At 40.6% G+C, this 27,783-nt stretch overlaps 1 protein-coding gene across 1 annotated transcript in view; it reads right to left on the minus strand.

Moving 5' to 3' along the window:
• Positions 1-27,783, minus strand: part of LOC131269208 (uncharacterized) — an 82,277-nt gene that overhangs the window by 7,589 nt on the left and 46,905 nt on the right. Inside the window, exons 5-9 of the mRNA XM_058271545.1 lie at positions 17,026-17,328; positions 5,675-6,049; positions 916-1,124; positions 649-840; positions 14-584 (exon numbers count right to left, since the gene is read on the minus strand). Coding sequence (XP_058127528.1) covers positions 14-584; positions 649-840; positions 916-1,124; positions 5,675-6,049; positions 17,026-17,328 — 1,650 coding nt within the window. The remainder of the gene's footprint in view (positions 1-13; positions 585-648; positions 841-915; positions 1,125-5,674; positions 6,050-17,025; positions 17,329-27,783) is intronic.

The following is a 27,783-nucleotide window of genomic DNA, read 5'->3' on the forward strand; positions in this document are numbered from 1 at the left end:
CGACGTCACGTACCTTGGCTGGCGTTGGAGGCCGCATCGGAGCAGCTGTCGGGATAGTTGCAGCTCTGTTGGCCACCGGTGGTGCCATGCGGGCGCCGATGGGCCGGAAGCCCCCCACGTCGCAGTCGCCGGGAGTTGGCGTCTTCGGCTTTGGCTGCCGGATCGGAGTGTTCGGTGGTGTGTTGCTGGCATTGTTGCTGCTGCTGCTGTTGTTGGCGGGTGGCGGCAAGCGCTGAGAGGAGACTGCGAGCCTCGGGCCGGAGACACACCTTGGGGCGTGCGCATCGGTCGGCGGAACCGGGGCGGGACGAGCTGAGGGAATCGGAGTCGGCCGACGATGGATCGCGGTACAACCGCAACAGCACGACGTCGGCCGCCCGGCGCAGGAACAGCACCGCTTCCGAGTGCGTCATCGACGAGATCGGCACATGGTTGACCTCGAGGATGCGGTCACCGGGCCGGATGCGGCCGTCGGTGAGCGCTGGCTCGCGCATCAGCATTCGCACGTAGTGGCCGTGCACCGATTCGTCGCTCAGCGTGAAACCCAGCGAGCCCTGCTGCTTGGTCAGCACTATCTCGAACTCCTGCAAGGCGTTAAGAAGAGTTGAGCTTTAAGAGGAACATAAGAGAGAGAGAGAAGGGACTTACCCCAGTCAGCGAAACCGGTGACTCCTGGGCTACCGGCTGCGGCCGAGGGAAGTACTCGCTCGAGAGCGTCACCCGAAGAGGCGGCTTGGGCGGTTCGGTCTGGGGTGACAGCTGCAGGTGTTGGTCACCCTTCGGCCGCGCGACGGTGAGGGTCATTTCGTCCGCGGCACTCCGGAGCACCACCAGGGCTTGCTGGAATGGAAGGAGGAACGCGTGAAACATGGCACTTAATTTCCAGACCATGCGAGAGGTGTCAGATTTACTTACAAAGTTCGTGAGCCCCGTGAGCGGACAGCCGTTCACCTCGAGCAGGATGTCGCCCGACTGGAGCAGCCCGGTAGCCCACGCCGCCTGGTGCGGAAAGATCCGCTTGATCCGGATCAGTCCCGGGTACGAGGCCGCCGAATCGATGCCACCGGATACGGACAGCCCGACGCCTCGCGGGCCCTTGGTCAGCGAAACGTAGAAGATGCAATCTGAGGACAACCGGAGAGATGAGCAACCGTTAGAAACAATCCACACAACTCGAAATCGTTAATAGATAGTCAGAGATAGAATATTGATAGTATTTGTATTGGTTACAGTTATTTAAAATTATTTGGTACAAATATCATACAAATGCAATTGCAGAGTAGATAAATGTAACACTTTGGAAGATGAAATGGTTTTTTTACAAATGGAATATATATCAACAGTAAAAACGAAAGAATGCCGCAAAACACTGAATAGTTAGACTTATCCAATGTTAAATGAAATTGCAAATCCAGTATAATTTCCCCCTAATTCTGGAACCAGGAGTTTAGTTACGAATCCTGGTTGAATCACTCAAAAGATATGAGAACCGTTGCAATAAATGGAAACTAACGGAATCGACCTTGAGAAGAATAAAGAACTCAAGCTTAAAAGAAACTAAATTGTTAAAATAAACAGTTAAGTTAAACACTTGCATCCTTACCACGAAAACTGATCAAAAGCATGAAACTAACACTACAACTCAATCGTTATGTCAAACGGAAACTTGTTTTATGGATGTACTGTTATATTTATCCAATGCTGATCCTTTTTCCAAGATGATGAAAGAATCACTCGAAAGATGAGTTGCAATAAAATGAAGCTACGTCATAAACATTCCTAAACCATATTTTTTTAACGGAATCGAGTTTAAAAAGAATAAAGAACTCTACTAATTGATAAAGAACTAAATTAAAGTTATATAATTTAACTACTTGTTTTATTAATGGAACAGTGTACCGTTATACTTAACGAATGTTTATTCTTGCTCGAAGCTGAAGTAAGTCATTTTATGAATATGTTTTAAAGAAACCAGTGGGAACACAGTGAGAAGAAAACAGGAGCTGACAGGATAATAATATCAATAATAAACAAAAAGATCTGTAACCTTTTTTCTGCTGGAAACTTGTTGAAAAAAAAAACCTATGCAGCCAATTTATTGCCAATGTTTGCCCAGTGTTAAGTCAATGATTAAAAATAAACATTGACCTATTAAGAATCGAATATTCCAAAAGGACTAGAGAAAGTAATTGTGGCTTTAGAAAAAAAGGAAATAAATAAAGCTTGCAGCAAACAGTGGAGCTTGTAGTTCAGTAAGTGGGAACTACATAAATTCAAGCAGCAGAAGCGATTTATTTCACACTTTGGCAATGACAACACTTCGAGCGGTGTTTCGGTGTCGTGATACTTTGGCAAAAAGCAAACGCAAGAAAAATGCGCTTCTGCATCTGGCGTTCGTTCTTTCGGGTAAAACTAACAGTCGAAACGCAACGGGTGGGAAAAAAAGTTACCCAACGTGCCCGCGGGGTGACGAGTTGAAGGAGAAAAGGAAAAGAACCAGCAGAAATACCGAAAGCAACACAGCTGCGTTACTAACTGCGTTGGGAACGGCCCAAACAATCCAACTGTAGACGATCGCATCCACTTTACCTTCACCAGCGTTCCACCGCGACTTTCCATTCGTCCGTCCGGCGGGTATGAGTTCAGATGATAAATTTCAGCGAATAAATCCGAGAGAAAATAATAATAAAACAATAAACCGGTACAGCGAAGCGCGGGGCCCCTTCCAAAAACCAAGGGCCGTAGACGTCCCCCGCAGGGCAACAGTGAATAAATTTATTGTACATCAATTTCTCTCAACTCAGCGAAAGAGAACGACACTCACACACACACAAGACCGGGAAAAATAAATTTCCCAAAATTTACTCTAACAACAGACTCCCCGCCGGGGCTAAAAGCACACCGGAGCAAAACCGGAATCGGGAATAACCGCAGGCACCGGCACCGGGCGCCTCCATCGCACAGTGGGCGCTGACGAAACACGGGCGCGGGTAGAAATAATCTGCATTATGCGACGCCCTGTTTGAGGTTTTGCGTGCGCTCGCCGTCTAGACGGTGGGAGACACACACTTTAATGTTATTGGATTTGTTTTGTAATGCTCATCATTTTCCATGTTGCAATAGAAATTGTCTATCGCGCCCTCCCCACGGTTGAAGCACAGTGTCGTTTCGCTTGTCAGACGATAGGAGGGGCAAAAACAAAAAAGGAAGTCTGTTCTTGCCAGGCCGTTGTTGATTTATATTTACTTTCCGTTTGTTGGTATCTTTTTTTTGTTGTGTGTGTGTGTGATGCCCGCTCATAGTTGCCATAATTTCGGGGATGGGATGTAGTTGTTTGTTAGATTGCACGAAATTGGATTGCTTTGCATTACAAATATATGAATAAAAATAAAACAAACGCTGCCGCCCCGGAATGGCACTAAACACACACACACACACACACACAGAAAAACTGAAACAAAAACTGTCGCCCTGCGAAAGTGAACAAAAAAAACGGAAACTTCTCCAACGGTTACAATATAGGATGACTTTCCTCCGCCCTGCGTTGGACAACTTTTTTTTTCACGCAACCCCCCGCTCCCCATTGTCTCCTCTTTTCTGTCCTTCCCGTTTTCCCCCATTTCGGTGGTAATGATCCATCTGTTGCTATGAATCAGATCGGAGCGCGCTCGTTTCCATTCCACTTTTCTTTTTTTTTTGTTTTGTTTTTTGTAGTTTGTTATCCGCTCCTGAGCCCACTCAGCATTCGATTTGGATTTGCGCTATGGAAAAAAAGCGAGCCTAATCTTATTCGCCCACAAATTTGAAAAGGATAATGGAATGTCATTTTCCCCTCCGCCCGGAAAGGGGTTTTACGCCTTTCCGTTTGTTGGTTAGTTTCCGGTGGGGGGTTTTCGCTTTGCAGTTCATTTAACTTTTTCTATTTTGGACCACCGAAACGGTTTGAAATGTTAGCTCAATCTTTATGTCAACGAACGTGGGTTTGGATTTGACTTGCAAAAAATCAATATTTTCAACATCGGTAAAACTGGAAAAAAATCATTGTCATGCGTGATAACTTTTTTTAATACGATTTTTACCACTTTTCAAAAGTAGTAGCGATAGCAAAAATCATTAACAACACACTGTTTGAACAAACTAAACACAAAATAACTACTGTGCAACACGAATTTTTCAAAAGACAAAGCTTTTCGAAATTGTTGATTATTCTTTGACAACACTGAACTATGATAACTCTTTATGCAGATTTCGGTAAAGCTTTTGGTCGCATTGACAACCCTATTTTATTATTTAAATTACAAAAACTTGCAGTGAAATCTAACTTTCGTCTTTCTAAAATGGATGGAATCTAACCCAACTGATCGTAAACAAATTGTTAGATGTAATTGTAATTGAATCTTGGCTTACTTCTTTTCATCATGTTTGTCAATGATATTTTTTGCATTCTCCAGTTTCTTGTTTCTAGTTTTGTTCTTCGTGTTTCTTGAAATCAAAGACGTTAATGCTGTATGGCTATTCCGGGAAGAAACCAACAAATTTTACACTTGGTACAACTGAGCAAAGGAAAGTGCCACAATCATACTCTAAGCAGGAAACGTAACACCTCTACAATTGCAATAAATCTAGGAACCCAGGCAGTAGGTAGCTACGAAAAAGTAAGGGACTTGGGGGTCATTGTAGATTCCCTCAGAATAACGTTACAATAGGATGGGCTAGTAGCATGGTTGGATATAGAAAGCGTTTTAGTATCAGTTTCCAAGATCCATATACATTAAAAAGGTTATAAAATGCCTACGTCGGATCTATTCTGAAATATTGTAGTATTGTTTGGTCACTGTAGAGATTCTAACGACAAAATTAAATTGAATGAGTCCATAGATCTTAAAATGTTAAACTCAAAGCTTTAAAATTATTTTAAATCCAACCATCGGTAATCATTATCTTTAATTTAACAGTTTTAACTAAACCTAGAAATGAGTTATCTTTAAGATTTTGTTTGGTTTACTTGTTTTACGACAAATAAGCAAAAAAAAAAACTAGTGGACAGCATTCAATGAATGAATAAATAAATACCCATGTACGTCACATATTCTGAATAGATTTTTTGTCGATTACTATTTCGTTCCTTTTGTTCAGATGGTTGTAGAACTCTTCCAACCTTAACAAAGGTAATTAACATATTAACTTAAGTGCTCCAATGTGTTGCAAATTGCGAAAAGGGTAGTTATAATGGTAGTTTAAAGATGCTTATGAAGTGCAAACGATAAACAACAAAAAGAAAAGAAGTAAAGTAGTTCAGTGTTTTAGAAAAATCGGTTGACTACCGATAGTGTTAGCGTTTCAATTTGCAATATTAAGTAATTAAAAAACATCACCGATATCACTTTTCAAAAACACAAAAACTTATTGATCCGTACAAAATGTGCGACATTCCCGCTCGTATGGATTTGTAGAATTTAACAGTATCAATTCGCGTTGTTTGAAGCAATCTTTAAGCAAATCTTTTAATTTTCTCTTAGTTTATCACACTTCATTTAAAAAAATAATACTCAAATGTGAACTGACACTTACGTTGAATGGTTTAACTTTCAAAATACATGTAAGAAAACAACGACCTCCTCCCAATTGCCTTCGGTTCAGGCAGGTGTTATGAAAAGTAGGCTAAGCTACTCACCCTCGGTGATGAAACTGTAGGGACCGACGAGCTGCAAGTGTTGGGCCGCGGTGTCCCTGTCGGCGGTATCATTCGCGCCGGAAGACTGGTCGGTCTGCGCAACGGCGGGTGCTCCTTGGGAGCCATCGTCAACTCGATGGCCCTCAGCGAGGGATGGTGTGTGCATGGCGGAAGCGCGCTGAGCCGCGGAAGACGCAAGGATCTCGTTGTACTGGGCCTCGTGGATGAGCAGCAACGGAGGCGGCAGCTCGTCCTCGGGAGATCGCTCGCTTCCGTAGCCCTGATCGCAGCCGGCGTCAACGTTTGTCCTGTGCAGCGGAAGCTTTAACTGCAGATGATGGTGTAGCTGTTGGTGCTGCTGCTGGAGGCCGGATTCTGTAAAGGTTTCAATAGACCGGTTTACTTTCGCGTATCGAAACACAAGAAGAAGAAAATCATACACAAAACACTACGAGAAAAAGCAACTTCACACACATATGACATCTCACTTGCATACCGGCTTTGTAATCTAAGGAGCCATAGACAATGAAAAAAAATCCAGCATAACTGCTCCCTAATTCCGGAACCAGGAACTAAGTTACGAGTCCTGGATCAGTTACGTAAAAGAGATCAGGATCATTGCACAAAAAATAAATGATACGTTATAAAATATGTCAAACCATATTTTGTTAAGAGAATTTGGAATAAACTTAGATCGTTAGAGAAGATAAAACAAGAAATGCCCTAACAAGAAACAGATGATAACGCACGAAACGAAAACTACGACCTAGTAGTTGCAAATATATGTAAATCAAATGTAAATGTTGTACCACTCATACGGTGCCTTTAGTTTGATAAAAAAAAAAATGCAAGATAACGAACGGAAAGGTCTCATCAAGCATCTGTTTATTCAATAATATTAATTCTGATCCGGTACGCCTCAGGTAACGTCAAATAAACTGAAAGCTTAAAATTACCATTTGAAGGAAACCCTTTGTTGAAAGATAAAAATTAAAGAAAAAAAAACTTTAAATCTTTTACTTTTCTTTGCCTATTCGAGCGAGAGCAGCATTTTTAAATTATACGATCGATTTAATATGATTACCATGTTGAGTACCATGGCTATCGTTTTTGATAGGCAGCTGCCATTTGTTCTAAAAAGTTTTTGTCTCATAAATAAATGAAAATGCAACATAACAACTTCAGTAATACTTAAACCAATTGTTCGCAAAGCTAAGTCTTTGCTTAGCCTTCGAAAACCGTCGGTTTAATAAATGTTACAAACAAGTATTATCAAAAACGATTGTACTAAAACAGGGTGGTAAAATCGCTTGGCAAGAACGTGTTAAAGACAGAAACGTGAGTTAAGGATAAAAAAACATACACTACATAACTTTTTCATCTCTCCAATGTTTATTATTGTTTCTTATCAGATAAAGCAATTGTGCAAAATCATAAAAACAATTCTACATTTAAAAGTTGAATTCTAAGCATTTTTCAAACATCTCTTTTAGAACAATTATTTCATTTTAAATCCTTCTCTTACATCATAACTATTGTCAATTTTCATTATTGAAATGCAATCCAGATAGTTGAGTAGCGGTCATTCTGTACGTTTTCAAACTCATTACGAAAGGAAAGTTAAGAAGTATATGTTTTAAAACTATATTGCAAGAGGATAAGCTCCAGTGACAGCATTGTGATGTAATGAAAAAAGTAAATCTGAACAAATTGAACATCACATACCCAATACTTTGTTTCGCACTGTTCTATGAAATATGTAGAAGAATCAATTTCTTCATTACATAATGGAAAAACAAAATTCTGTTTAACACGTTGACTGTCATGACTATCATTTTTCATAGCCAGCTGTCATTAGTTTTAAAAAGTTTTTGTCCCACAAATCAATGAAAATGCAACATAAAAATTATAATAATATTTAATATCAACTCTTTGGGAAGCTAGGTTTTTGCTTAGTCTTCAAAAATCGTTGGTTTAATAAATGTTATAAACAAATTATAATAAAAAAGCTTGTACTAAAAAAGTGTGTTAAAAATATACAAATTTTAATATTTTATGAAGCTGTAAAAAGCGATTACAGTTGAAAATTTCAGATAATAACTAGTCCCAGGGATAGTTTTCGAAACGGAACATAGTTGTAATGGTGACGATACAGTGTTCCAGCTGGTGCATATGGACACCATTTCAACCGAAACGGTATCGGCAGTAGGTGCACCGACAAAAAAAAAAAAGCGTTAATAATGGCACGGACGTTCGTCTAGTCCACGTGACCAATAAACACGAAAGATAAACATGAAAAGAACAAAACCAAACAAACGGAAAATCGGTACCAAGGGAGAAGAAAAGCATAATTTTCATTTCAAATTTCTGTGGTTAGTAAGTTATTGACCCTGCCCTTCTGCGTGAGTGTTTGAACTCGCTCGCTGACTGACCGTTATTACCCCCGCGGGTGGGTGTGTGTGGTGGAAAACCATGAGTCGTTTTTCTTGTTGCATCGCGTTCGGGGTGTGTGTGTTTTTCCCTTTCGACTCGTAAGTTCGTTACGTGCAAGTGCAGACCGAAACATCCAACGCCGTATGTCGCTCCGGCGCTCCCCTGGCGAATCTCGCCGGCTGGAAGGCAAACTTTGGCCGTGGTTTACGTTCGATTATCTATTGCCTGCCTGAGCTGCCATGCACGCGGTTGTACGGTGGCGAAAACTTCGGCGAAAAACGGTTTAGTGGAAGTGGCCGCACGCCCCGAACGCTTCGGAGTGCATGTACCGCACGGGAAGGTAATGATTCTCGACGATTCCCCACTAAGAGCCGGGCGACCGTAATCTAGTTTGATCAAACATTTCTGTGGCATTAAGCTAAGGTTAAGCGAAAGGTGGGGAACCATGTTCTGCTACCGTCGGGGGTTTTTTGGGGCAGACTTGCTCCGTAAATTAATGGTGCAGCTCGTCGAACGTCGGGGCACATACACATCGCTGGTGCGAGTTCGCGTGGAATGCAAAAAGTTTCGCACTTAGTTCCCGCGACGCCAACTCCGAGAAACCGCGAGGGAGTCCTGGCAAGGGTGGAAAATGCGGAAAGAAGCAGCACGTCGCAAGGACGCTGAACTTAAAGCGACCGACAAGCTCCTGCTAAGGTACACTTTTCCCCATTTCAGCCAAGTGTTACCCGGCGCAGTCCGAAATTAGCGCTTGAACTGCAGACACACCCTGCCCCATCTAACTAAAGATTACGAGTTCTTAACGTCGTTGCTCGCTAGTTGCGAAATTGGCTAGTTTCGGGTGCGCACAGGAGCCCGCCGGAAAAGGGGGGGGGGGGGGGGAAGGGACGGTTACCCGTGAGCCGTCGTAAGGTGGATAAACTTTTTCGAGTATAATTCTTGGATACAACAGCACCCACACACGTTTCCTGGTGCAGTTTGAATCGGTCGTACGTACCTTTCCAAATTCACGAGGGCAGGTCTGTCCAACCCACACGATGAACAAATATAAATGCGTTTATCTCAGTTGTCCGGAAAGTCTCTAAATTAAATAGTCCTTAGAAAAACCACATCACCCATCCATTTCGTGGTTGACAGTAGCATTCAACATTAGCCATTAGACCTCCATAGCAGTAGTAGGACTCGTTGTAGACAATATTAATAACCGCATCTTTTGAAGAGCCTTATTTTGCTTGGTTTTTTTTAACACGTTGCGTACCAAGCGTTTTCGCACAATTTTTAGTACAATTTTTTAAATTACAATTTGTTTTAAATATTTGTTAAACCGATGGTTTTCGAAGGCCAAGCAAAAACTTAACTTACCAAAAAACTTATTTTTAATATTACTATAAATTTTATGTTGTATTTTCATTTATTTATGGGTCAAACACTTTTTAGAACTAGAACTGCTGTCACCCATATTTGGGTGACGCGGTACGGAACGTGTTAAATTATCAAACATCATTGTACTAAAAACATCTAAATCTAAAACAGTGCGACAGTCAAAGTGTTAAAAATAAAGGTTAATTAGTAAAGGACATAGAAAATATCGAAACACTAGACTGGCTATGTAATATTGCATGTTGGGAGCAAACAACTATAAACTTAGCAAGGCATGAAATGAATCAGGCGAACACAAACTAAACCGTACATTTTCAACAAAAACGTTGTAAAGAAAACCAATAAACGTAGTCTAATTGAAAATAGCTTTAACACGTTGACTGCCATGTCACCCAAAAGTGGGTTACAGCAAAACTCAGTTCTAAAAAGTGTTTGTCCCATAAATAAATGAAAATGTGACATTAAAATTATACTGATATTTTATTTCAATTCTTTGGGAAGCTAAGTTTTAGCCTACCCTTCAAAAATTGCTGGTTTATTCAATGTTATAAACAAATTATATTTAAAAAAATTGTTCTAAAAATGTGTGCTAAAAACGCTTGGCAGTCAAGGTGTTAACACGTTGACTGCCATGGCGGTCATTTCTTATAACCAGCTGCCATTAGTTCTAAAAAGTTTATAGCCCATAAATAAGTGAGAATCCAGCATAAAAACCATAGAAACATTAAAAATGAATTCTTTGGGAAGCTAACTATTTGTTTAGCCTTCAAAAAACATTGGTTTAATGAGTGTTTTAAACAAATTTAATCAAAGAAGATTGTGCTAAAAACGCTTGTCAACGTTGTAGGCTGTAGAAGTTGTAAAGAATTAAGCTTAGATAAGTTTAGTCTATTTACAATTGGAATGAAAACAAGTCTAGGTATCTGTTTTACAAAAAAAATCGAAACCCAAAAGTGGGTGACAGCAAAAATCAGTTCTAAAAAGTGTTTGACCCATAAATAAATGAAAATTCAACATAAAAATTATAGTAATATTTTATATAAATTCTTTGGGAATCTAAGTTTTTGCTTAGCCTTCAAAAATCGTTGGTTTAATAAATATTATAAACAAATTATATTAATAAAGATTGTACTAAAAAAGTGTGCTAAAAACGCTTGGCAGTCAACGTGATAACTAGGTGCATTACCACTAGTGATTAGTTTAAGAAAGGCTCAAACTTGCCTCAATATCTACAAATAAATGAACAAATATAATATATATAATATTTGCACAAGTTTTTGTACAATCATGTTTGACACAGTTTGATTATAAAATTACGTAAACTAAAGTTGCTAGAAAACTAAGTAAAGACTTTATTTCGTTTTTTAATCAGTGCATTACTATACAAGTTCCTAAACGTTGACTGCCAAGCGTTTTAAATCCACATTTTTAGTACAAATTTGCTTACATTTTTTGTGGGTGAAAATGGGTGAAGAAACCTCAGACTTAAAAATGGTAGAAGTTACAAGGAATCCATAGAAACAACTCAGACCCGTCAATTGACTAGTGGTGAGCAACAATACTAATTTATTCAATTGAAGAAAATAAGGAAAGAAGTAAGAAAAAACAGGTTGGATTTTTCCGTTTTGTATTGCAGCTTCAAACTTATGAAAAGCGGATAATTCTAAAAACCCGCATCAGTGGGTCGTTAGATGTTGGATGTAATGGCGTGTTTTGCCCGCCACAACGTGGAGCGTTGGCATTCGCTTCCTCGCGATTGTTGGAAATTTGTCACCAATTACAGGATGGCTTACGGCTTCATCGCCATCGCACATTGGTGGTGGTGGTGGGAGATGTGAAAAAAACAACTTCTCACCGGGTTCGACGTATCTGCGTTGGCCAAACGCCAACAGTTGCCCGCCACCCGTAGGGCAAAAAACTCTACGTACACACACACACACACACACACACACACACACACATACACAAAAGGAAAAATGGGGGAACTTCAATTTGATGGCCGCTTCATTGGTACCTAGGAAGTAAAAGTTAGTCGCGCGTTAGAACATAGAGAGATGGGAAGGTTCCGACCAGACCAGGCTAGCCCGGTGTGGGGGAAAGGGAAGGGCGGGTGGTTGCGGCATGGCGGTGGCAGTTGTGTGCTGCTATATCCCAAGGATTATGGGCATTTGTTGGGCGGTAACGACAGCAACTTTTGCTCACGGATCACCGAACTCGGAACCGTTATCATCTTTTCCGTTTCCCCCCCCCCCCCCCCATCGTACAGCCGGGTTGGGGAAGGCAAAAAACATGCTCCTGATGTGTGTGTGTGTATTTATGTGTATGTGTGAGAGAAAGGAGGCTGGGTGTGTACGGTGTCCTTGCTACACGAGCCTGTCGCTTTCAAGATGAGCGCTGTACAAGAATTACACAAATTTATAGTGTATTTTGATATTAATGAAATTCGCCCCCTCCCTCTCCCTCCCCCTTCCCCCACCACTCCTCCCCCGACTGCCCATAAATTCGTTTGCTGATGGTCTGCTGGTTTCTTTTTATGCTCCCCCTTTCCCCGCCCTTCGTCGCCTAATTTTCCGGGAAAGAAAGTGCAAGGGAATGTTTGGTTGCAGCCTTGGGAAAAACCCGAACACAACGAAGGTCGGTTGGAAATTTTCCCACCCGTTTGTGTTGCACAGAAACAATTTAAATTGATAGACTGGAAAACAGAATCAAGCGCCGAATTGATCCGGGAGGTGGGCTTAGATTTAGTGGGACTTTAACCTGTTTTAGCTTCGTGTGCTTCACATCCTTTCGCTTTTGGCCATTCATCCAGCGACCGAAACCGATCGCCATACATCACTAGCCTTTTATACGATCCAAGCTTTTGTTTCGCCCACAGTGGGATAACGTTTCGAAAGTGAAGAAACGTTTGAATGGGCGATCTTTTTTTTTCCTAAATCCTATCCCCGTTTTCACTCCACGCTGACCCACTGTGCACGATGGCAAAGGCTTTCGGATGAGAAAGCGGCCACTGTGGCGGCCTGATTTATTGCCCTCACGACCGCCAACCGGGGAACACACACACACAAGCCTTTTCACTGGCGGGCGCCACTTCCAGAAGGACATCCGTTAGATATCTAACTGAAGGAAAGCCGAAAAGGAAAAACAAACAAGCGCCCTAAAGAGACGTTTTCTTTGCAACCGACAACGTGGTGCGCGTGGGGTTTTCGCCGGTTTTCCTTCCCTTCGTACGAGATAGAAAATATGACAGAGCAAACGGGTTTTCACTCGTTTCCTATCCTTTTGCACCGGCTCGCCATAACGAACGGTTCCGATTTTCACCGGAAGTTTGATTGATTTGAGAATCGGTACTTCATGCGAGCGGGCTCCACTCTCTGCACAACGGAAACAGAAACGGGAAATGCAACTTTTTTTTAACGAAATATTCGGCGCATAGAAATTTGCGAGTTTTTATTTCAAGTTAAATTTCTTGATTGATGCTAAATATTTGGATGCAAACAGTAATAAAACTCAAAGAGAAAGTTACAATTTTGTGTCTTACATCGCAAGTAAATTCAACTGTTAAAGTAAAATGTGTGTATGGCATTAATCTAAGTATATTATCACATTATTCGTTCTGAATTGTAAAACAGTTTAATTAACACTAGCAAACAGGATTTTATAGACGCAAAACCTTCTCTAAAACCATTTTAACATCTTAACTGCCATGTCATCCAAAAATGGGTGACAGCAACAATCAGTTCTAAAAAGTTGTTGACCCTTAAATAAATTAAAAACCCAAATGAAACTATAGTAATATTTAAAATAAGTACTTTAGGATGCTAAGTCTTTTCTTGACCGTCGAAAACCGTAGGTTTGATAAATGTTATAAATAAGTTTTTACTAAAAAAGGTTGTACTAAAAGGGTCTGCAAAAACCGCTTGGCAGTTAACGTGTTAAATATTTTACAGATGAATCAGCATCAACTGTAAAATGCGGACCATTTTAGTGAAATTGTTCGATCCACAGCCTTACATGAACATTGTTTAACACGTTGACTGCCATGGCTATCATTTTTGATAGCCTACTATCATTAGTTCTAAACAGTTTTTGCTCCATAAATAATTGAAAATATCACATAAAAACCATAGTAATATAAAACATTTATTCTTGGGATAGCTAAGTCTTCGCTTGGCCTTTGAAAACCATCGGTTTAATGAATGTTATAAACAAATTATATCAAAACATTTTGTACTAAAAAAGTGTGCTCAAAAGACTTGGCAGACAACGTGATAAAATATTAATTAGTACAACTTTTGGTTTGACGCTTGATTGAAGCAAGGGCACGGACAGACTAACTCTTCGCGCCGATTAACACGTTGACTGCCATGGCTATCATTTTTGATTATCAGTTCTAAAAAGTTTTTGTCCCATGAATAAATGAAAATGACTCATAAAAATCATAGTAAAATTAAATATCAATTCCTTAGGAACTTAAGTTTTTGTTTAGCCTTCACAAACCGTTGGTTTTGTGAATGTTATAAACAAATTTTATTAAAAAAGATTGTACTAAAAAAATGTGCTAAAAACACTTGGCAATCAACGTGTTAATGAGTTCGAGGAGTAAAAGCTCTTAAAACGTTAAAGTATAAGTAAAATTGCGACAAACTTTGCGGCACAGAAAAATAAGTTTGGTTTGAATCATGAATAGTTAATTACCATTAGGGCCAATTTTTGAGAAAATTGTTTTAAACTATCTGTTATCGTTGTGATCTGCAATAGTTGTTTTAAAACCTACAAATGCTGTAGTGACAGCTGTCATTCCTACTGACGCATACCGAAACAGTCGAGTTTACAACTCTCATAGCTCTCGAGAGCAAATCAAATGAACGGTTTAATCAAATTTGCGGCATACATTTGTTCGGTGGCGGGTCAAAATGAAACCCTTTTTCCCCGCGTTTCCTCACGCGGGGCTGTTTTCCCTCGGTTATTGTTTGCTTTTGCGTTCGCCCACTCGAAACAACCGTTCAACCCGGGTTGTGTCCCGATCCCGGGGGGTGGTGTTCGGCCTAATAATTTGACGCAGTGACTCAACCGAGCACTATCGGGGAGAGGGAGGGAGGGTTGCGCCTTTTCCTCGCCGTGTCCCGGGATTTTCCGGGACGGGGGTTATTCCCTGTTTTTTTCTCTCACCGGTGCCAATTAGCAAAATCTAAATCAATTAACGCCATCGAGGGCCATTCGGGAGCAGCTAGTGCATATGCGTTAAAAAAGCCATCCCCAGCAGTGGCACAATCAATTCCGAGTGGAAAATAGACTGTGCACGTGTGTGTGTGTGTGAAAGAGAAAGAGAAAAAGAGAAAGAGAAGGTGGCAGAGAAAAACAGAAAAGAAAAACACAGCACTAGCACAGTAGCAATAGGAAGAGCAAATCAATGTTCATCCATTGACACTGACCGCAGATGGTCTCTTCTCCAGCATGGCAGGCCGATTTGTGGAAAAATGGGAAAATCGAGAAAATGGCGCAAAGCGCCCGCTCGCCAGCAGCAGCTGGGCGAAAAAGAAAAACAGCGGGACAAGAGAGAGGGAAAAGTGCGGTCGGTGCCGATGATTTGTAGGCGGGTGGAGAAGGCCCGGCTTAATTAAGAAGGAAATGGTACAGTGTCAATTAAGAGATACTGCAATGCCCGACGACGGCACGGTGGAAAATGGGGCGTGCGTATTCCGCTTTTTCGGCCCCCACCCCTCTCCCCCCTCAACCTTCGTTTGCTTGCGAAGCCTACAGTTCCCCGAGGAGCGATGTTTTCCCAGTGAAGTCGGTCAGATGTCAGCAGGGAAAGCGCTATACAAAGTATGCTGCCCCACTGGCAGTGACTGGCTGTACGGTTCTTTATGAAAAGTGTTATTTATTGTTTGGCGAAATCAACTCCGCGCGATGGCACACTTGAACGCTTGCTTGAACCGTTGAACCGTTGCGAGTGAAATCGTAGCACCGAACATTAATCCTCCGCCCGCTCCTTGGGGGGAAGGGCGAACGGTGTGGGTAATGTGATAGGTTTATGAAATAAGGATAATCAGCGAGCGGACAAACTGTTTCGCTGGCGGAAATGGAAATAAAGTTAAATATAAGGTGTTGACGCGTTAATAAAAATGCTCCTTGGTGGATCGTGAATATTAAAATAAACCATGTTAGTTTAGTGTAATTTTCCCCCTATGGGAGTTGATGGGATTCTTACTTATGCAATGTATTCTGATGTTATGATTTTACCTTGGACCGTAAAAACAAACTAGAAAGTACATCTTTCTAGGCTTTTTTGATTTACTTGTTTGTTATTGCATTTCATATTTTATTTATTTCATTTCAAGATTAGCATAGATCCAATTGGAAACAATCAAACGTGATTTACACAATGGTATTTGAAAGAATTAATTAAAATTTGGTATAAGTTTGCCTTGAAACAAAAACGTTCATTACGGAAGGTATTAAATGAATTACTTTAAAATTATTCATTTAAAAAAAGACTAGATTTTAATACACGACAACACACATTTTTTTTAAATACCTCATATTTTCCTAATAAAAATGTAATACGACATTAGCAAGAAGAGAGAAAATAAATTATAATACATAACACTTAAAACAAAACAATATTAGTTCTTGAATCAAAAACACTAGAAAGTTAACGTATTTCATATGCTCATAATGTAATAATTCACTTATCTGTTACTTTATTACATTCAATGAAGGTTTCGTGGATAAAAATTAAAACTGGCCAAAATGGGAAGAATCAAATATGATTATCAAAATGGTATTTTTAAGAATACAATAAAACATGGTATAAGTTTGTCTTGAAACAAAAACGCACATTACGGAAAGTATTAATTTAATTACTTAAAATTACTAAACATTCTAAGTTTTAATACACGACTAAGCCAGTGCAAAACATCATGTTTTGAATATAACAGATTTTCGTAATAGAAATGTAATAGGACATTAGCAAAACGGGAGAAAATAAATTATAATACGTAACACTAAAAAAAAACAATATAAGTTTTTTTTTAAATCAAAAACACTAGGAAGTAAATGTATTATATACGTTTGTACAAACAAACAAGGTTTCCGTGGATCCAATAAAAATTGGTCAAACATGATTCGCAAATAAATTTTTAAAGAATAAAATAAATATACCATGAAATAGAAAACGAAACTTTACACGGTCTTGTTGAACTACAAGGCAGATGAACTCAGCGAAGATGAATTTTCACATTTTGTTTTCGAATGCTTAAGATACAACTTCTCCAACTATTTAGTTTGATAAGTCGACAAACGTTGTATCAGTTGAAAGCTTTCCTTGTAAATGCGTTAACATTGCGAGGGTGTGCTCGATTCTGAATCGTTGAATTTCGCTTCCCTTGCTTCAGCTACTAAGATATTGCCTACACGTATGCAAGATCAGAAGCACAATTAGTGTCGGAAACACCAATCACCGGAACACATCCACAACAGCAGAAACAGCCTGAAAGCAATCGGAAGCGGAGCGAAAATGGCCGCGGCCTACTCACCTGTTGTGTTTGATCGGAATGTACTGCCAACACCCACGCCACTTCCGCCGAGCGCAACCGCCGGGGGAAAACTGTGCTGCTGACGGTGATGGTACGTGGTCGGTTGTTGCGGGAAAGGTTGATCCTGTTGCTGCTGCTGCTGCTGCTGCTGCTCGGAGGAATGCTGTCCACTGTATGGTGCCATAGAAGAGAGACGGGTCGGCGTCCCGATGGGTTGCTGGACCGGGCCGTTATTTCTCGTCGGCTGCTGCTGCTGCTGTTGCTGATGTTGTTGAACGTTCTTCAAATTCGCTTGCAGGAACTCTGTAGTGGAAATAAATAACGATGAAAGAAAAGAAATAAATTAATAAACATCAAGTTTACAACGAAGCGATCCCACGGAAGGTTTTTTGGCTCGCATGATATTTGATGTTACATCAAAGAGAGTAGGTTAAACTAAAATACTACTTCACCTACAATACCCAAAGGATTGGGTTGGATTAAAAGAAAAATACAAAAAACGAGATCAACACAAACTTAGAAGTTTAGCAACTCTCCCTCCGGCGAACGCTGGTTAAACATAAATAGAAATATTGCTGCCTGGTTCATAGTGGGCAACGTATAAAATTAATGGCGGCTGCAGGTGTGTTGGATGCAAAACCCAAACTCGCTAGTGCCGAGTTTTCTTCAAATCTTTCCTCATTTGTTTGGTTAGCGCCGGTTGCTCTGTTTGCATGCATTCCGACCGCATACCGTGTTTGTTGTGTCGGGCTTTCCCAGTTTCCTTGCTTCTTTTCCTCCGCCCTTTTGTGGGCCTTTTTTGGAGCTTTTTTCCCCCACCGAGAAGGGGCTTTCTCGCCGGAATAGCGATGTATTTATTATGGCGCTATTTTTACTTGCGCACCAATAAACACCGGATTGCCACCGCCAGCCTGTTTGGCGACGAAGTGTGGCTATAGCCAGCTTCTGGCATCGTGTGCGCTGTGAAGTTCGCACCCGCTTTTCACCATAACAATACTTTCATAACCGAGACAACAAGAAGAAAAAAGAAACAACCCCGGGCCATCATACTTTTGTGCTTGATGATCCTGCACGTTCTATAACAATAAATCACTGTATAGTAAGCGATAAATTTAAAACGTTATCGTAAACAATTAAGTTTATAGTTGGGTATTACCGTTTTGATGGCATTTTGGAAAATATTAAGTGAATTTAGCTACTGATTAAAGGTTTAAGTCTTAGCACACGATAATGTAATACGATATTTGTGAGAAAAGTAGAAAATAAATAATATTTCAAAAAGATAAATTTGAAACAGAATAGCGTTTTGATGTCATTTCTAAAAACATTAAAGAAATTTAATTACTGATGAATTTGAGTATTAATAAACAATTAAGACGGTGCTATATTTTACATAAAATACAATAACAAAAGAAAACAATGCAACACCACAACCAACATAAAAGAAGATTCGGAAAAGTTAACAGTTTGATAATGTTAAAAAACGTATAAAAAATATCAAATCAACCAGAAAAATGTCAAGCAGAGTAGCGTTTTGATGACATTTCGGAAATTATTAGTTGAATTTGATAGCTGATTAATTTGAGTTTTGATAAACAACAGCATTTGCTAAAAGAGATAAAAATAAATTAAATTTCAGTCAAAATAATCAAAACAAAAGAGGATTCAGATAAGTTAACTGTTTAATACTGTTAGAAAGCATATTAAAAATATCAAATCAGTCAGGAAAGTCATGAACATGATTGTTAAAGAAAATGATAAAGAATCACGAAACGTGCGGTTTCCGTCAAAGAATGAAAGCAAATAGGAAAATAATGTAAACGATGTACATTACAGGGTTGAGCAAATGATTTCATACGAGAAGATAAAGACTCCCGAAACACTGCTAATTGATTCGAAAGGGTTATTGCACACCAGGGATGTGGTTCTGAGTACGAACTGCCTTCTTCTGCTACCATCAAACTTTCTGCTTTGGTGTTCCAATAGAGATACCTGCCTTCCCTTCTGATTGGCTAACGGACAACCGTTAGCGAAACACACTGGACGTCTTGTGGCAGTTCGGGATCTTATCCGAAACCCCGATCCAGTACTACTTGTTAAGCATCGGCCCGTCGAGGGAACGGACACGCCAAACATAATACTTCTGACAGATGTTTACCCTTCGCTTGAGAACGGTCGTGCCCTAAGCCTGCCATCAACTTGTTTATTACGGTGTTTATTTGTTTGTTTTCGGTTCCGGCTGGCGTGTTGGTTTTCTTCTTTTTTAATCTTTCACCTTTTTTTTCCTTGGCACCCTCCCTCCACACCTTCCTTGCTTCTAATTCCCAATTTCAAATTTCATACTGGCCCTCCGCCTGCTTTTGATTGGGCGGATGTGCTCTTAAGTAATCGATGCAGAGCTCGGGAAGTCGACGCCGGACCGGGCCCAATTGGACACTGCCGGTGATTTCTTCCCACCGACCGAAACCATCGTTTAACAAGGGTTAAATGGACATTGAGACTTCATATTTTAGTCGAAAGAAGTATATTTCGGGACCGACCGGGAAAAAAAGGCGAATAAAAGCAAAACCGCAGGGCTTGTGGCATGGGGTCCGGCCGAGCCGGAAGCCGGTGCTAAACAGCAATATTAACAGCGGTGAAGATTAGTGAAAACAGATCCGGCCGGGACGCGGGGGTGGGTTGGGGTTTTGCGGAAAAAAGGTCAGACAGTAAAACCGAAATATAGTCCCAAGTCTCAGTGGTCCTTCTTGGGGAGGGTTCGTTTGATGTGTTACGCACGTTTAATGCACGAGGGACCGAAAAGGGATGAAGTGTGCAAAGGGCAGAAATCGATTCCGAGCGGCGATGCTCCCGGCAAGGCTTTCAGTCAGTAGCCGGAAAGCCCGGATTACAGCGGAATGGTACTAGACGTGTATTTTCTGGAGAAAAGAATTAACGTACGGGGTCGCGCTACGTCGCGTCGTAATTAACCAATCCCTGTAATGACCGTAACTCGTCGGAAGCTTGGAAAAAAACCCAGAGGAAAGCATCAAAGCGCACAAATCAAAGCACTTCCTGTTTGATGACTATCTCAAGCCTCTTATAGAAAACTTTCCGAAGGAAAAGAAGCATCGATCAATAATAGCATCATCCACCTCCTTCCACACACGCAAGGCTCGTCCTTATCCTCGTTATGGTTGTGGTTATGTCTGCTGGACCGTGAAACAGGAGCTCTAGGCTCTAATGAAGTGTGTAACACGTTTGTCTTTGCCGACGTCACTTTCACGTCGCTAGCGTTTTCCTGATGCGTGTGTGTGTTAGTGTTTTCGCTTAAGCATTTCCTTTGCCCGAAGGTTCGAAGACTTTGAACTGGGCACACATGTCCGCCCTTAATTGGTTCATCGTTTTCTGCTAATTCCCCCTAGGTATTCCAGTTATTCCGTGCATGCCCGGGAGTTCCCTCAACCATATTCCTGTTGACCCGACTCCGCCGGGACGCTCGTTCCTCGGGGAATCAGTTGCCAGAGAAAGTAATTTGCGTCGCGCAACCTTGAAGCATTCAATTTGATCGTCACCGTGCTGATCCGGCACGTTCTAGAGTTTGGAAAACTCATCGAGCTGGAGGTGTGGCGAGGAATGTCTCAATCTCTCCTATCGTTCGTATCGGTTTACATGACTTTCGTAATGTCCTTCCAAGATGGTCAGCTTTTGCATCAAGTGGCGTCTTCCGAAGGGTCTTTAGCTAAATCTATTATTTCGCCTATTGGAGACATCTCTAAACGGGCTGAATAGACATTGAGGAAGTTAGACTTAGAGGTCTCTGGAATTGATTCTGACGCTCACAATGGCGGCCTTAGTATCCTAGGCAAGTGCAGAGTCAAAGACAGCTTAACACGATGACTGCCAATGACTCACATAGTGGGTGATACGCAATTCGGCACTTGCCATGAAACTCATTAAGTATTGCACAAACATAGTGGATGGATGTAGTAGTTGTTAAAACTTAGGAAACCTTAGTCAATTTGGTATTCGATAGCAAACTAGTCTTGGCCTTTTGTTTTAAAACCAAATATCATCAACGTGTTAACACGTTGATTGCCAATCGTTTTTAGAACAGTTAAGTTTCTTAGCCAGTTCTGAATTGCCTGTTCTGACGCATTGACTGCCATGGCTATCATTTTTTGTACCCAGCTGTCATTAGTTCTAAAAAGTATTTACCCCATAAATAAATGAAAATGCAACATACAACCTTTAGTAATATTTAAACTTATTCTTCGGGAAGCTAAGTCTGATCTTAGCCTACTAAAACCATCGGTTCAATAAATGTTTAAGCAAATAAAATCCAGAAAGATTGTACTAAAAAAGTGTGGTTAAAATGTTTGGCAGTCAACGTGTTAAAATAGTGGGCTTATATCGATGTAGGATAGAGTAACTACAAAAATGTACGTTTTCGGGAGCCTAGTTTTTGATCGGTTTCCTAAAACCGTCGGTTTTATAAATGTTATAACCAAATTTTGAAAAAAATGTTGTACTGTTAACAATTTGACTGCTAAAGCTATTTATCATTTTTCTTAGTACAATCATTTTACGACAAAATTGTATCTAAAACATATACAGTTGGTCCCCGCAGAACGCGAATGTTTGGGACCGGACGCAATCGCGTATATCGAATTTTCGCGTATTGCGGATTTCCTCTGCCATTTCGTTTATACCTCATATTGAAGAGTTGACACTGAGGGGGAACCGCTTATTTAACATATCTTTTATCGAAATCACTAATAAGTGTTCCATTTCTTCTACTTCTTCTTTTTGGCCTAACGACCTCTTGGTCATGCCTGCCCGTTAAGGGCTTACGAGACTTGTTTCCCTGTTGTACGTGGATAGTCAGTCCTCTCGTACAGGGGAGGGTCCGGTCTCGGTTGGGATTCGAACCCACGCCGTCGAGGTGGTGAGCCCCGGCGCTCATGGGCCGATTTTCTAACCGGCGCTACCGCTCGGCTGTCGCGGACCCTCGGGTTCCATTTCTTACATTGCATAATTATGTCTCTGTTAAAAAGTGCATATTAAAAACTTCATTCTACCAAAACAAAGTAAAATTGACTAGTCAGAACTCAAGCAACGCTATGAGCTGTCAGTTGTAAAAAATCGCGTATTGCGAATTCGCGTATATCGAGTATCGCGTACTGCGGGGACCAACTGTACTAAGTATTTTTTATAACCCAATTAAAAACATAAGCTTCCGAAAAGGCATTTCATTTTCATGTTGTATTATTTCAAAACCATAAAGAAAGGTTATTTTACATTTTTACTCAACCCTTTTTTCAAGTCCGAAAACAACCTAACGATAAAATGTCTTGTTCCGTCTTCTGCTACAAATGAAAAATAACCGTAAGTTAAGCAAATTTTAAACTTTTCCTTTTCTGCATGGAATTCAAGCGAAACAAACTGTTTCTTCATCCATTTTAAACTATGCTCAGCTGCTAAACTTTTAATTACTCGAAATGATGGCAATGAAGTGCGAAGAGCAAGTGAGAGACTTAATTTATTTCGCTTTAATTTCTACTTTTCTCTGGTGAAATGGGTGAATAGTGGTTGATGCTGTAATTTATGTCAAAGGACAACTAGATAGTTTAAACGTGTTTATTCTAGAATGTGTAAATAAGTTGATTGTACATTGTGATTTCGTAGCTTGATGTTCTGATGTGTCCTTATATTCCTTTTCCAAATGCAACAAGTAGTAAGTTACACTTGCTATCTATTCTTGTGCGCACCATTTAATGCATGTTTGCAAATGTTAAATGATTTGATTATCTTGCAATTTAGTTCGTTTCATTATTCGCTTATATGTATAACACCATATTTTTAAAATAGAGTTTTGACCGAACATCAAAACGAAATAAAGTATAATTGCATAACCATTTTCCAAACTTCGCACTGTCTAGGAAACGGCCTGGTGTGGCTGTTTTTGATGCTGCTTTTTGAAGCCCCAATACGGCCCCTGGGTCTAGTATCTTTGTAGCTTCTGCAAACTTACCCCCCGCTGCGCACCAAAGCTCGTTTTCCCTCGATTATGATGCAAACCGCTTAGCAAAGGGGGCGTTGTACAGTTTGTGCTAGGCACAACTTCGTCTCCATCGCTTGCCGAGGGCTAGCATGGATAATAAAGCGCACAGGTTGTGGCATACAAATATTTGCTCACCAATGTGTGTTGGGTTTGTTTGTGTGCGAGCAAAAAAAAAAAGTGTCTATCAACTGGGGGGAGGGTGGCCGCGTCGTTGTAATTGGTAGGTCCTATCGAGCCTGAAGCCGTCTCGGCTCGACTCCAGCAAGTCTCGAGCCTCAACCTCAACCGAGGACGGATATAGGCACAGTTGTTCGTAGTCGTCCGCCCTCGGCAGGCCGGTTAGGTTCATTAGAAGCAGGGCTTTGACTTTTGCCACCGGTGGAGGGGTTTTCCCAGTACTCGAGCCCACCTCGCGCTCCTTTCCGTGCGTCAAGTCATGGAACCGAGCGAGCAAACTGTACGACGGTGTCTACAGGATACAGCCGGCGGGGTTAGATCGACCTCCTCATCTCCCTGCCGGCACCTTCCGGTATGTTCCGGGCTAGCTATCAGCAGACCACGGCATAAGTGAGCGCTTCCGGACAGGCCGCCCCGGCAGCACTGCTTGGCAGTTGAGCCTAACCTCCAAAAAAGCGCAAACAGCAAGCCGCCATCACTAAAACAAAAAACAAGCTATGCTTAAAGCAAGCGGCCAGAAACGAGAATGAAAAGGCAAAGCCTCGAGTCGACGGGAATCACGGCCCGGTTGGCCTCCAGGGATGTGTCTCTAGCCGGGCTCCATTATTCGCAACTCCGCACAACCTCGCAAGTCCTTCCAGGACTCACCGGAGGTTGAGCGAACGGTCGCTTATCTGCCAGCCCTCGGTACCCATCGGGCTGCTATCTTGCGTTTGACGTTATTATTGCAGTGATTATTTCTAGCAGTTTATTAAATTAAGAACACATGAAAAGAGGCTCGGCCGGAAGTGGAGACTCAGGGAGTGGGTGCGGGTTTAGAAGCGGCCGTAGCCTTTCCTCATTTTTTTTTTAAATTCTTGCTGTCCCCAGGTTTTGCCCTTTCCCCTTCTGCTCCAGTTTAAACCATGTCCCGCCGGAAGCGGGCAGAGAGACATTTTGTACACAAATTAAGGGCACTCGCTGTTTAGCACTCGGCAACTTCCTTGCGCCTGTGCCTGGCAGGTCGAGCCGGCATGCGTCAAAAGTTTTCGACTGCTGATAGCAAGCCAGGCGGGGGGAATGTTTCCATAATGAAGTGTACCACTTTCCTCCTGAAGCGCTCGGTAGTGTGGGAGAAGTGACTCCGAGCCGCTTGTGCTGGTTGACACTTCATTAGCCCACCCGGGGGGGAGGAGGAGGAGGAGTGTGCCGGAGATGAAACGAAAACCAAAAGCAAAATTGGGAAGGCGCACACAGTGCGGACGGACTCTTGGTGTAACCTTTGTTGGGTTTGAGCAGCTTGACAGAACGGTCGCCTTTTCAGTCAAAAGGCGGCGATAGCGCGTGCTCTAGAGTGATGGTTGAAGCAGTCTCCTGTTTAACCCAGTCCCTCTTCGAAATGGTCATGTGCAGTGAGAAATGAAATGAATCAAATATCACCAGCTTGCGCACAACAGTCTGGCTGCATCACGAACTACGTCGTAACCTCAAATCAACAAGAGGCAATCAAAGCAGACAAAATGTAGAGATACGTAGGTTAAATGTTTTTTTTCCTACACAGCCCTCTTCATTGGTTTTCTGCTGATAATCTTCGTTACGGTGATTTTTATGAGTTTCCTAGAACTGGTTTTGGTTTAGGACTAAAATTTGTACATTATATATTATTCTTACTATTTTTATCATTTTATTTCTTCTTGTCTGCCATAAAGGCCCCAGAAGGCATGTAGCAAACAAATGCTTCATTCTAATACAGGAATTTCTTAATTTGGTACATGTCTTTAACCTTCTCTAACAACATCCGTGCTCACATGAAAATCAATAGCGTAGTAAACCTCATTAAAACTTCTCATTATTGTCGTAATTGATTCTCGGCTCCTATATATTGTATTATGCCGCTCATGATTCAATAAGTAATGGTGTCGTGTAGAGGTCCTCGGTGTATGAAAATTATTTTTTTTCTAAAATGCATGGTGCATCAACTTTTCCTTTTTTTTCAACGTCTCTTACGTCATTTTAGTTTCTTTATAGCATAACAAGTCAGTCTGTTCTGAATCATTTCTAGTCTGTTATCAATGATCGTTAGTTATTAGTTAATGTAGCTTTCCATCGATGCCTGTTTGTTTAGTTTTGTTTTACCAGACGGACCATTTGCCGTTGTATTTTAGTAAAAACAAATTAACATATGTTTCTTCTTCAAACTGCTCTAAGATTTGTACTGAAAATTGTATAACATGTTATCATCGATAACCAAATGAAAGATAAGGGACTTATTTGCTAATATTTTAAAGGCAAGTAACGTATTTTAGCGTGTGTAACGATCCCCTTCCAGTTCATAAATGACCAAAGTCAGTTACTATGGTAACAGGAACAATACATCAGATTCTGATTTTCATTATGAATTGTAAATAAAATTGTTAAAAATGACTAACATTAGAAATAAAAAGCGATTTTGTTATGAACTTTGAATAATTTATCAGAAGGGCTGTTATACACGCCTAGCTACGGCATTTGTTTTATATTCAATACAGAAAAAATGCAGTTCTCCACAATGGAGGCGCCTGGTGCCCTTTCCCCCGAGAAGGCATTTCCCTAACAACATTCTTTTATCCAACAACATTTTTTTTAAATTTCATGTACACCGATTGATATTTCATTCAATTTCCCATTGATAAAAACCTATAAACCTTTAATGAATACACCTTTATAAATACAATGTCACTTTATAAATACCATCTCGAAATAAGAGTTATTTTTGTTAAAATCAGGTATTAGCCATAATTTAGTTTAACAATTTGACTGCCAATGGTTTTTAGTACATTTTGTAATACCATTAGTTTTATTTTTAAACAACAAATACTAACCCTTGTTTATAAACAAATAACAAATAGACTAAGCTTTTCAAAGGATACATTTTTAAAACTACTCTAGTCCACTTGTATAGTAGTGCAATATTATATGAGTTTTGAAGCTGAGGATGAAACCGTGATTGAAGCTCAACCAATTGTTAAATATCTATCTGATATTAAATATGATGTTAGTTAAACATAAAACTGCGCCACAAATGGCACTCCGAAAGCGATTTTCAATCGAAAATGCTATAAGAAGCTCCACTCGTTGATCAAGAATAAGAAGGCGAAGATTACGAAGCTGTAGTCATTTTGTCTTCTCCATGTTTTCCATACTCTAAGTCCGACATGCTACCCCATCTGGTTAATCTGCAACGAAACAAACTGATGGTACTCGGGCACAAGGTGTAAAACAAACGAAAACCTCCTCCAACGGAACCTGCTTCAATGTTTACAAGAGCCCGCGATGCTCCATCGTTCACTGTGTCTTATGTGCCGGATGCTGGCGGTAGTGGGCGGGATTGTAAGTGGTAGTAACTTTAATTCCTTCCAGTTTGCTGTCATTTGCTGCCGCTACAAGGGCCGGTTCGGGTCGCTTTTTCCGTTTTTCTTGACAACGCATTACTGCAATGGCTACGATAAACTTTTGCAATTTTCCCTGTGCAATCGTGCGATTATCACCGAAACATTTCGCTGTGCGAAAAAAGGGCCACGCACGCTGGAGTGGTACCATGATTTGCGAGACAGTAAAAAACAGCGGTAAGATAAACACCAGAAGCAATGAATGAGAGTGGATGAGTATCAGCTGTTGCACGCTTTGGGATACTTGCACAGTTGGATACTATGTGGAGAAACAAAGTATCAAAGAATTTTTCTGTCGACATTTCTAACGAAACTGATCCAAAAACAAATAAAAAATAGGTTAAATATTAACATAGAATACAGTATAAAAGACTATTTCTATTCTGTCCCATGCGGGAAAAAAAACTCATGATTGATGATTAAATTCATTTTCAAAATAGGAAAACATTTTTTCCCTCACCTTGTTCAGCATGAACATTCACATTGTTTGCATTTTGAAACAAAGCCAATTCTGTCTAAGTAAACATTGAAATTCATCACAAACCGAACAGAACCCAATAGATAACGAAACCGAATATGTTTTCTCCGCTCCCTGTTTAGCATGAAAATCCCCATTGGTTCAATTTGAAAACATGAGTTTATATTGTGTCCAAGTTAACATTTTTTTTTATCTCACAAACAGAAAAATAAATAGAACCGACTTTTTTAGTACAATATTTTTTAATAAAATTTATTTATAACATTTGTTAAACCGACGGTTTTCGAAAGCCAACCAGAGAGTTATCTTTCCAAAGAACTTGTTTTTAATATTACTACAGTGTTTATGTTGCATTTTCAATTATTTATAGTTCAAAAATTTTGTAGAACTCATTGTTGCTGTCACCCACTTTTGGGTAACATGGCAGTCAACGTGTTATACGAATTTTAAGACGAAGATGGACCGCTTGAAGATTTTTGCCATGCAGCCATGAAAAAAAAACAATTGATCTAAATAAACACTTCAGCCTTGTTTTAAGCCGACGGTCGACAAACCCAGCTGAAAAGATTGGCATTATTTTTCACATGCCAGTTTTATCCACCCACTTGTCCCACTATGCGGGCGAGGGCAATTGAAATTCAAAACGGGACAGA

The sequence above is a fragment of the Anopheles coustani genome, chromosome X (genome assembly GCF_943734705.1).
Source record: "Anopheles coustani chromosome X, idAnoCousDA_361_x.2, whole genome shotgun sequence".
NCBI lineage: Eukaryota > Metazoa > Arthropoda > Insecta > Diptera > Culicidae > Anopheles > Anopheles coustani.